This window comes from Microtus pennsylvanicus, chromosome 6 (assembly GCF_037038515.1).
Source record: "Microtus pennsylvanicus isolate mMicPen1 chromosome 6, mMicPen1.hap1, whole genome shotgun sequence".
NCBI classification, from domain to species: Eukaryota; Metazoa; Chordata; class Mammalia; order Rodentia; family Cricetidae; genus Microtus; species Microtus pennsylvanicus.
In genome coordinates, this window is record NC_134584.1 from 93040345 (window position 1) to 93052601 (window position 12257).

General features: G+C 33.9%; 1 protein-coding gene across 13 annotated transcripts in view; it reads left to right on the plus strand.

The window, feature by feature from the left end:
* Positions 1 to 12257, plus strand: part of Chd9 (chromodomain helicase DNA binding protein 9) — a 220642-nt gene that overhangs the window by 133254 nt on the left and 75131 nt on the right. For 12 of the 13 annotated variants that reach the window (XM_075976847.1, XM_075976854.1, XM_075976851.1 and 9 more), the window contains 5 exons: positions 6196 to 6307; positions 10119 to 10265; positions 10660 to 10728; positions 10807 to 10862; positions 11866 to 11983. In XM_075976847.1, the coding sequence (XP_075832962.1) occupies positions 6196 to 6307; positions 10119 to 10265; positions 10660 to 10728; positions 10807 to 10862; positions 11866 to 11983 (502 nt within the window). Of the gene's footprint in view, positions 1 to 6195; positions 6308 to 7051; positions 7110 to 10118; positions 10266 to 10659; positions 10729 to 10806; positions 10863 to 11865; positions 11984 to 12257 lie in introns of those variants that run through there. The other variant, XM_075976860.1, reaches the window with a different exon arrangement.

Here is a 12257-nt window from a genome sequence, read left to right on the forward strand (position 1 = left end):
TAATGGCATTTCAGATTTCTCTGTTCATCAAACTTTATTAATGTTAAATATTTATTGACTGTCTGAATAAGAGGTCTCATAACAATTTAGTAACAACTTTTGTTGTTGTGTTTGTTTTGTTTTGCTTTTTAATAGATTTGTGATCTTGACAGTTTTGTTTTATATTAGGTGATGTACTCTCCCTGTCTCCTGAAACAGATTCCTGCTCTGACTGTTTTAGAGTTTTTCTCAGAATTAACAACTAATATAGGCAAATGAACTTTAAAAATTTTAATGTCGTATAAAGAAAAAGTCTTGAGCCTGGGCATGGTGCTGCACACCTTTAATCCCAGCACTCTGGAGAGAAACCCTGTCTCAAAAACAAATTAAAAAAAAAAAAACCAAACAAGCAAAAAACCCCAAACAGTTCTCTTGAATACTTATTCCTAATTTTCTTTGATTATTGACTACTTAGGGAGAATTACTTAAAACTAGAGCCCACTTCATACACTTTTAGTCCCCCACTCCTAGACCTGAAATGAGAAGATTATAAATTGGAGGCCAGTTCAGGCAATTTAAAGAAATTCTGTTTCAAAATAACAAATTTGAATGGACTTCGGTTGTAATTTAGTGGAAGTGCTTGGTTACCTGTGTGGAGCCTGGGGGTCTTTTAATTCCTAGATTTGAATCCTTAGGGTTGGAATCCACAAATCTCAGGTTTCTTTTCCTTGCTTGTTTTTATACATTGGTTGTGGTTTAGATTTTTACTTTTTAATTTGAAATAATCTCAGGTTTGCAAAACATGTTTAGAGTTCTTTTAGACTTTTCTCTCAATTTCCTCAAATATTGACATTTTATGTAACCATAGCACAAGGATCAAAACTAGGAAATAAACATTTGTACTGTTTTGTTGACTGTAGGCAGAGTTCCTCTTTGTCTCAGCACCTGCTTTCAAATAACCACAAGGAGGCTTAATATTAGCTGGAGAGATGGCTCAGAGGTTAAAAGCACTGACTGCTCTTCTAGAGGTCCTGAGCTCAATTCTCAACAACCATATGGTGGCTCACAACCTTCTGTAATGAGATCTGGTGCCCTCTTTTGGCTTTGCAGGCATACATGCAGACAGAATACTGTATATATAATAAATAAACCTAAAAAAAAAAAAACAGAGAGAGAGAGAATTGCCAGGTGGTGGTGGCTTATGCCTTTAATTCCAGTACTTGGGAGGCAGAAGCAGATGGAGCTCTGTGGTTTGAGGCCAGCCTGGTCTACAAGAGCTAGTTCCAGGACATGCTCCAAAGCTACAGAGAAACTCTGTCTCAGAAAAAGTGAGTGAGTGAGAGAGAGAGACAGAGAGATAGAGACTGACTTAAAATTAATTATAAATGCATAAATGTTTGACCCCCTCGCTCAGGCTTATTACTAACTAGCTTTTACAACTTAAATTAACCCATTTCAATTAATCTGTGTGTTCACCTGTGGTTCATGGTTTTTACCTCTCCTATATGTCCTGCTACCCAGTATCCTTAATCTGGTTTTCCATTTGAATCTTTTCCTGTCAACTATTGGTCAGTGAACTTCTTTATTAAACCAGTCACAGCAACATGTAGTCACACAGTGTAATGGAAAATTCCACCGTTAACTAATCCACTAGCTCCATTTTCAATACTGTTTTTCTTTTTGCCTCTGTTTTAACTGCCACTCTAAGGGTCTTGCTATGTAGTCAAACTTGCTTCACATTCTAATTCCTCCTGCCTCTGTAGTGTTCCATGTAAGTAATCATGGTTTTAAATCTTCATATATATATATATATATATATATATATATATATATATATATATATGCTTCTACCTACAATTAAGATAATCAAAAATTATTTCAAATATCAGAATAACTTTTTTATCATGAAACTGTCATTTGTAAACAGAGAAGACATGTAAAAATTTAGGACTTAAGCTTAGTAAACTACTAGATCTGAAATATATGCTACCACATTAGGGTATGTATGCCTGCAAGCCAAAGATGGCATCAGATTGTGAGCTGCCATGTGGGTGCTGGGAAATGAACCCAGGTTCTTTGAAAGAACAGCCAGAGCACTTAACCACTGAGCCATCTCTCTGGCCCCTTATAGTCAATTTATAATTTTAAAAAAATGATCAAATGTCTGTCTTTGTCCAAGGTTGTTTGTTTGTTTGAGACAGGGGCTCATATTTTAGCCCTGGCTGGTCTGAAACTCAACATATAAACCAGGCTTGCCTCTCACTCAGGGAGATCTGCTTGCCTTTTGCCTCCCAAGTGCTGGGATTATAGGCATGCATCACCATATCTGGCTCAGTATGGTGTCTAGAGAATCAGGAAATATAAGACGTAAGAGTCGGCTGCTAACGTATTATTTTGTAGCAAATATGTTCTTTAATAATTTTCACATTTATTGTGTGTACATACGTATGTGTGTGAGTGCATATGTGCCATAGCATGTGCGTGGAGATGAGAGGACAATCTGAGAGATTCAGTTCTGTCCTTCCCCTGGGTGGCTCCTAAGGATTAAACCCAGGTTGTTAGACCTGTCAGCAAGTGGTCTTCATCTTGCCAGCTCACATTTTTTTTCAAATAAGTAGAAGTACACTTAATGATAAAAAGTGCCATAAATGCATCAATCAATACATTTTTACAACCGTCATAGAGAATTATATTCTGTGTCTGATCACAGTGCTGTGCAGAACAAACGTAGCTGGTTTACACCAGTACCACAAGGGCATGTCAGTATGCAAGAGGAATACTTCAGCTTCTCTGTAATCTTAGAAGACCATTGATGGCTGAAATGTTACATGGTTTGTGACTAGATAAATTTAGGTTGGACAACAGTTTTGAATAAGACAAAAGCTTAAAGAGTAGGTAGAGGAAAACTCAGAGATTCTTTTGTCTCTGTGTCCCAAGAGCTGGGATTAAAGGCGTATGCCACAACCACCTGTGAGGAGGGCCTTTTTTTTTTAAACTTATTTATTTTATTTTATATGTATGTGTGTTTTTCTCACCATGTGTGTCTGTGTATCATGTACATTCTGAAACTAGAGTTATGGGTATTTGTGAGCTGCCATGTGAGTGCTAGGAATTGCACCGAGGTCTTACAAGTGCTCTTAAACACTGACCGTCCACCTGCCTCTGCCTCTCAAGTGCTGGGATTAAAGGAAAGTGCCACTGCCATCCAGCTGGCTCTTGTATTTTAAAGGTTGTTTGCTGCTACAGATTGTAGTACTTCAGGCTTTAGAGTGGGTAATATTTAATTTTTGGCTATTAAGTTTTTTAAATTTTACTTATTTTGTATGGGTGGAGAATACAAGGATGCCATGGTGTACAAGTGAATTTTATAGGACAACTTGGGAATTGTTCCTTCATTCCACCATGTGGTCTTGGGGATTGAACTCAAACTGTCTGTGAGCCTTCCTCATTGAACCGTGTTGCTAGTCTGTCTCTATTTTTTTTCCTTTATTTTTGTTGTGTGTATATGGGTGTATGTGGGCATGCCATGTACGGAAAAGGATATCAGTTTTCCTGGGACTGGATTTATAGACAGTTGTGAGCTGCCATGGTGGATGCTGGTAATTGATTCCAGGTCTTTTAACAACTGAACTATTTCTCTGGCCTTCCCCATCCCCAATTCTCTATTCTTAATATATGGTATTTTGAACAAATTACTTATCTTTTCTAAGTTCATTTTGGTCTCTTTATACTCCTTGCCTGTGTATCTGAGCATCAAATAAAAGAGAACATTTAAAGTTAGCAAAAAAGCTAACCCACAGCCCTGAGTAAGTGGAAGCCGTGAATATAAACCTTAGTTCTACGAATTGAGGTTATTTTGGATTGAGAAATGAAAATGAAATGACATTGAACCTGTAAAGGAGGAGAAGACCCAGATGATGTCACAACAGATAGTAAATATGGCTTTTAGGCAGCTTTGTGTTTTAGGAGGGAAAACAGAAAGAAAAATGCCTAAGGGAAGAAATAAGCAATGAAAGTGGCAAGACGGAAGAAGTATAACAATGGATGGTTCCTTCATTTTGTTCAGATTATTCTTTATCTCCTTTGCTTTTCTGGCTCCAAAAAGTAACTATACTTTTCCTCTTGTCTACTTTTCTCACATATTCACAAGAATGCTAGTTAGAAGACAAGTAAGAATTAACGTTGTCTTGTTGAACATGTCAAATCAGAGGGCAAAAAGTCATCTACAAGTTTTTGTTATGGCACATCTTTGACTGAGACTATTTTATCAGTTTTACACCCATAATAAAAGATTATTCTTTCTTCACTCTTCATTCACAGTGCTGTGGCCTTAGATTGTTGTCTGCTTTAGATGAACAGTCGTGTCTCTGGCTTGCACTTCACTCCTTCTGGTCACAGTACTCCCTTCTTTAAAAATTCTTATCCCATCCAAAAAAAAATCCTATCCCTTAATATTTTCTTAATATTCACTTAAAATTCACTCAGAAATATTTCAGGACCTATTCTTTAGGTAGTGTCTTATTCTATAGAACATAAAAGCTGATTTGAACTTCAAAATGTTAGTCTTTGCCTGTCATTACAAGGCCTTCTGTGATCCACACTGTATAGTTGTCCTGCCCTCACTTTCTCTTTCCTTGTGTTCTACTCATTATTCCTGCTGTACATTTTCCTCGCTTTCACCATTGCCTCCTCACTGCCTGCTAACTTCCTCTTTGTCATTGAGTCAACACCTCAAAGTCTATCTTTTCTCTAGTGCCTCCTCTATTATTCCATAAACGTAAATAGTCACACTGAATTCTGTGCTCACCTCCATTGTAGCATTTTTGTCATGGCCCCCGTGCCACTATGATGCTGTAAGGTTAAACTGTCATTTTGCAACTGATATGATTTGTAGTTTCTATTAGCTTACTATTACTATTTGTTAAGATTATGTTGTGAGTGAATGAATATATTAGCTTTCCATAGCTGGGACAAAGCATCTGTGATTAAAAAAAAAAAACTCTTGAAATGATATATTAGTTTTGTCTCATGGGTTCCAAGGTTTCAGTTCATAGGCACTGGCTGTTGTTGTGGACCAGTGAAGGGGCAGAACATCTTAGCTGGGAGCATGTGGGAGAGGAATCTACTCGTGTCAGATGAGAGGCAGATGGAGAGGATAGAGGGAGCTCAGGTTCCAAGGAACACCCTTAGTGATAAACACCACCTCATCTTAGTAGCACCATCAGCTGAGGACCAAACCTTTAATATAACATTTTTGGGATTTTTTAAAATTCAAACCATAAAACAAATATTGTCACTTACTTAACAGTAAGGGAGGCAACTATTATACTTTCTTTGTCTTGTACACAGAAAAGACAAGAAATCAGGTAATTTGCTCAATGTTAGGGTCCAAGTTGCTAAATCTATGATCTTATGTTTATAACTTCCAAAATTGGTAAATAATTGTTAAGGATTTGGATCTATTTGATGCACCATATATGGAAATATTGAAGGAGTTTTTAGTTTTAGAAATAGAGATATCTAAAGGAGAATTTTGCTGTTTAGTAACATTGTTTATGATTAATATGGTACTTTAGTAATGGCGCTATTGAGACAGATAATGAAATCTAGAATCCTGGTACTTATCTTGTAAGAAAACAGATTTAGTTTAAAGATGTATATTTGATATGTGTGTAATATTAAATGTAAAGCCAGAAAGTTATACTGACACATACTATATGAATTGTGTAATATATCTTAATCCTAGGTGTATATGGTATAGGTTTGATAAGCTCTGACATAACATTAAAATGTTAGCAAATAGTTGGATGTCAGATTGTCTGCAGTACGGGAGACATTACTGTGGTTAGAAAGAAGCAAATGCTTTTGGGGAGGATGGTATTCAAGTGCAATGAGTAGTCTCTCCCTAGGCAGGAAGTAGAGTCCCCATTTCTGAATCTGCACAATAATTAATTCTTTTTATTGTTATTCTGTGACTTGAAATTTTCCCATGAAAAGTACATTCAGAGCCTAAGAAGCCATATTAGGACTTGACTTCTTCCCCGTGTTATAAGCAATTATAAGAGTATGTTTTGAAAATATCTATATGGATTTCAGCTTAATTAACATATTTGGTTAGACATGTACAATATAAAATTATGTTTATCATGGAAACCTTAGTCACCAAAAATGGAAAAGACAGAGTTCTGAATGCTAATTTCTTTCTTCTTGAAACAGCAAACTCATTATTACATTGGGTAAGAAACAGAAAAGAGAGAATGAGTCTTCCGATGAGCCCTCTGATGTGGAGCAGGTGTCCCAGCACACATGCAAAGACCAGCACTCTCAAGTGAGTATGGATTTCTAGTCTGAGAAATGGAACACTGTTAGAATTATTTAGGGAGCATAATATTGCCTCTTGGATATTTACACTCTAGTTAAGTGATAGTAATATAATTTATTTTATAGTAAATCTTGTAGGATAGCATTATTCCAATATACTTCTAGAATATTACCATAAAATATTAGATGTGGGAGGAAATTTATCTGCCTTCCTTAAACCCCTCATTTTTCAGTAGCGAAACTGAAAGTCTGAGAGGTTAAATACCATAAGTCCTGGATGACTTTAAACATAAAGCAGTATCCAGTGGAATCCTGGACCTACAGAGTCCTTTGAATGAAATTAATGTTAGAGATAGTAATTTTAAAAATAATACAAATCATAGAACAAATGGATTGACTCATTCTTAGAGTCAATACTTTTTGTCTGCTCGTGTTGAAGAAAAGATAACCTATGATACTAAAAATCCTAACAGACATAAATATTGTGCATCTTGCCTTTAAAACATAGGTAGGTATCAAAATAATCCTATGGGGATATACAGATAGATGATAGATAGATAGATAGATAGATAGATAGATAGATAGATAGATAGATAGATAGATAGATACATCTGTAGTGAAGGTCATAATAATTCAGGCCACCCTCTGCTTTCTAATACTTAAAATACTACTGTAGGCCGTAGGGGTGGTGGCAATTGTTGAATTATGGGGCCAGAAAGCCCCTGAATGGCCTTTCTTCTTCCTTATGCAGCTTCTTATCCAATGGGAGAGTAGTGGCTCAAGGCTCCTGGGCTGCTGCAAGAGTTGAGGTAAGGGCAGTGATCAAAGCTCCTAATATATGGCCTGGCCTTTTCTTCATATGCTATCCTTAACTTAGGTAAACTTATACTTAACTTATTCAGTATCAGAATTTTTAATTTAATTTTTACTAGAAAAATGGTGGCCATCTTTTCCAGTTTGTAATTTACCAAACAGTGAAACAGTAGTATAGTTCTTTGTAAACATATCTTCCTCTTTTCACTGTAGTGTTAGGTTGCTTTGACAAGTGTGTTTCTTTAACAAAATAAAAAGAGAACATATATTTTCTAATAAGTATAAATCTTTATTATGATATATTTGGTTGTGTCGTTTTACAAATGAAGAAATAGCTTTCAGTGACAACAGTGGATTGTCAAGATGGACTCTTAAAGTTGAATTAAATTCTAGAGACAGAGAAATCTAGAATCATGAATGTGATGTTTAATTTTATATCTTTAATTTTGATAGAGTACTTTAGTAGTTAGACTAAATTTAGAGACCTTATGTTTCTATAAATACCCCTGCAGCATATTATGATAAATATTTATGGGGATCTAATTCTAGCATAACAAAGTATTAGTTACTTAAAAACATAAATCCTGTGCTTTCTCTATTCATCTTTGTTAGTGCAGTGAGCTAATCTGCAAAGCCTTTCATATAGGAGGAGAAAAGCTAGAAATAAACTAGGAGAGAGAACATGTTACTCTTTTAAAAAAACATGGAGATGTTTTTGATAATTATAAAAGTTAGGAATTCTTTGACTTTACCTAAAATATGCTGCTCTATACTTCATCTAATATGATTTAGGATGAGATCATCTGCAGGCTTCTATCCACAGACTTTCAAGTCAATTAATTAGGCTGATAAACTCTTCATAAGATGAAAGAACCGTTTATTATAAGTAACCCTCATTTTATCTTGCAAAGTTATCTGTACATTTTTGTGAGTGTAAAGGAAATTTTCACACCATTTATTTGCTTCTTACTAAAGATCAGTGGGCATTTCAGAGTACCAATAAGTAGCCAAGTAACCAGAAAGGAAACTGTAAGATAGTTGAAAATATGTCATAAGATCTTACAAAAATTGAATGACTCTCAAGCTTAATTATTTAGAAATCATGTGTAGTGAAACTTTGATAATTCATGTATGTTTTATTATAATAAATGCAAGTTGAGTACTAATTTGAACTATTTTGAACATTAAGATCTTTATGATGGTTGTAATAGAATTCTAAACATACATTTAGCCTATGTAAGTTTATAGAACTTTTCCTCTAGGGAACAATGAAAACTTCATGTGTTTTTCAAATTTAGTATGTGAAAAAAGTAGATTTCTTGTAGTCTTTTTATTATGGTTATATATTACCTTCCTGTCTCTTCTATTAACAAAGTATCGCTTTGATGTTAGAAAATGTAAATGTGAGGCCAGGCATGGTGGAGCACACCTCTAATCCCCGAACATGGAAGGCAGCACCAGAGGATCTCTGTGTGAGGCCATCCTGGTCTAAAGAGCGAGTTCCAAGACAGACGGGGCTACATGAGAAACCCTGTCTTTAAAACAAAGAAACAAAATCTACAAATGTATTTATGTCCAACAGAAAGGCTGGGAGTTGTTGACTTCGTCATAAAGTTTTGCCTCACACTGGCTTGATTTCCAGTAGAACCCTTTCCCCACCAATGGACAGTATAAGCAGATGATGTCCCATCCAGAAAATAGGCATGGGATGTGGCTACCCACATATTGCCTTTTTTTTTTTTTTTTGGCGGTATTGCTCGTCTCAAAAGACAAAGAGGCATGATTTTACAAAGCTATAACCACTGAAAACTTAGTACAATAAAAACTTTTTTTTTCAATAAAAACTCTTACTGCTACACAGATTCAGCTGATTCTGTTAGAGTTAGTTTTGTTATGGTTGTGAAAATAATGAAAAAGTTCTCACACAGATATATTGCAGAAACCATATGTAAAGTATATGGGCTATTTTCTAGCTCCACTTTTCAGCAATGTCAGGAAAATTATTGTGCATAAAAGGAAATGGAACAGGAAAAGCAAGAAGGATTGGATTCACGCAGTAGACTGCTGATGCCCAGTGGACTAGTTGGTTGGGATCTCCACCCCCAAAGTTCATGGAAATACAACCTGAAACAAACCTGGGCTTTGTTTTTTTTTTTTTTTTTTTTTTTTAAGTGAAAACGTCAAAAGTTGTGTAACTTTGTTTTGAAAAATTCTCCTTTAATTATAAACTGTCAAAACTGATATTAGATAATTAGGGAGTTGGTTCTGATTTAAAATTAGACTATTAAAAAGACCTGTTACTACAAGTACTACCTTTAAAAAGACTTCTAATGTATGATTTTCCTTTTTTAAATATAAAGAAACTAGTAAAGCTAGTTAAACAATTAGTACTTCATTTAAAATTAATTAAACAGAATCATTTTATATATTTAATCTAAAACATTTTATTTTCTGTCTTAAATATTTTCACTGCTTTAGAGAACTTAATTTCTTCTGTGTTTTTGCCCCAAATATTTAACAAATAACCATTCAATACAACTTTTAGGTTTGGAGCAAATGAATAAAATTATGTGTAGTTTAAAATGTATATTGTTTAAGGAGTAAATTAATAACTAAATAAGTTAGCCTTTTATTTTTGTAATTGTTTCTAAAGAAAACTAATCTACCAATAAAGATATTACTGATAGAACACTGCCTTTCCAAGCTGTGAACTAGTTCAAAATAAAAATAGATATTCGTTTTCTTAACTTATAAAGGAAAATAAACAAAGGTGTCACTAAACATTTATATTTGAAATTATGGGAGGGAATGCTTTTGGGAGAGTGTGAACTCGTGGCCATGGACATGTTATCGCCTTTAGTCAGAAAAAGACAAAGTGAGGAATGTTGCATATATTTTTTATTTTTTTCTAAGAAATCACCAACATAAAGAGTAATATTCTTTGTATCTCTGCATAAGATTTTAAAAATAATTTATATAAATCAGATCTTTATGATTCATTACAGAAAAGAAGATCAAATCGGCAAATTAAAAGAAAAAAATATGCAGAAGATGCAGAGGGAAAACAGTCTGAAGAGGAGGTCAAAGGCGCTGTAAAGACAAAAAAGAATTCAGCTCCTCTGCCTGGTGAACAGCCTTTGCAGTTGTTTGTGGTAAGACTGCAGTTTAAATTACCACACCAGGAATTCATGCTGCCCTGTCTAAAATATTACCACATAGTCTTTACTTCTAGTTTTTATTTTTCTTGTATATATTTTGAACTTAACATTTAGCTACTGTCTGTTTAAATTGAAACCTATATACCTGAATTTCCTCAGTGGTACTGTGGAAATGGTAATAGTGGAGGGGTTGGAGATGAAGGTCAGTGCGGTTCCTAAAATGATAATGCTGATGATGACAAGGGCAGTGATGATAGGGCTTCTTTTCTTTTTTATTTTTTATCACTAACATTTCACATAGTGCTCAGTCTTAGTGCTACACTGGTATTTGTTAAATGATGATTATTTTTTGAGAATATATTCTGTCATGTATTTTTCCTCCTTATAGGAAAATCCAAGTGAAGAAGATGCTGCAATTGTAGACAAAATACTATCTTCTAGAGTTGTAAAAAAGGAAGTAAGTAATGGTACAATGTGCTTTATACTTATATTTTGTGTCCTGTTTGAATCACAGTTGTTAATTTTAATTTTTTAGATATCACCTGGAGTTATGCTTGATATAGAAGAATTTTTTGTGAAATACAAAAATTAGTAAGTATTTGAATTAAAAATTATGAAATTGTGTTTAGTCAAATATGAATTACTTAATTTGTAAGTATAATGAGTTACAATTAATAAATTTTCATTTTATCTGCATTTTAATGAAAATGTTTATTACTTATAACTATAAGAACTCAGTCCTTAAAAACTATAAAGGCTGTATTTGAAAACCTCTTATGGCCAGGTGTAGTAACAAATGTCTTTTAATTCCAACACTTGGGAGTCAGATATCTGAGTTCAAGGCCAACTTGGTCTATAGTACTAGGCCCAGGATAGCCAGGGCTACACAGAGAAACCCTGCTTCTAAAAACAAAAGAAACCAAAAAAATCCAAAAAATAAAAAATCAACAAACAAAAACCTTTTCTCGTCGAGAGATTTTTTTTGAAATTATATCAAAACACAAGAATCTTTATAAAATATGATTTTATAAATTATAGGTCTTTATCTCTTTTCTGTTTTGAGCCTTTAAGGTTTTATTGTTTTTATATACAATTGATCATAGGTTGCTGCATCAGATGTATACAATGATGATTTGACTTTAATATTTTAAGTTTCTGTATTGGTTGTAGGTGAATTAAATCAATGGAGTCAGCAGTTATAAGATAATGTATTCTTTTTGTGTAGTTTCTAATTTATCTCCATACTTTGATTAAATTTTTCAAAGAAAATTATGTTGGTTCTAATACACATAACTTTTTGATAATCAGAAAATCAATATAATAAAATAATAAGTCATGTTGCAGAAGCAGCTTCTGGTCAGGTTGTCACTGTTTCCATATGATAAACTGTGATTCCTTGACTACAGTTCTTTTAGCATTCCAGGATCAAAATGGCTGGTTTATTAGTCTTATATAATCTATTGAAATTGAATGAAATAAATACTTAAATATAAAATTAAAGGTCGTACATTTGTATTGGAAATTATAATAAATGTGCATATGAAGAAACAGTTTTCTCTATCATGCTAATATATTGTTTTTATAAAACTTTTAGCTCTTATCTCCACTGTGAATGGGCCACAGAACAGCAACTTTTGAAAGATAAAAGGATCCAGCAAAAAATCAAACGATTCAAGCTAAGACAAGCACAGAGGGCACATTTTTTGGCAGATGTAAGGAAAAAGCTTTACCAAATTTGGTATTGTTTATCATAATTTTAAGGGTGGAGCTTGCAATGTAGTTAAGTGGTAGAATATATGTGTAGCATATTCAAAACCCTGAATTCTGGTCTCAGAACCATAAAACAAAATACTACTTTTTTACATTTCCAGTGTTAATAGTTGATTGTAAATGTTATCTACTTGTGTTTTTCTCTTCCCAAAATTAGCTTTGAAACTCCTGAAATAAGAGCCATAATAAGTAGGCATAGTGGTACATGTCTTTCAT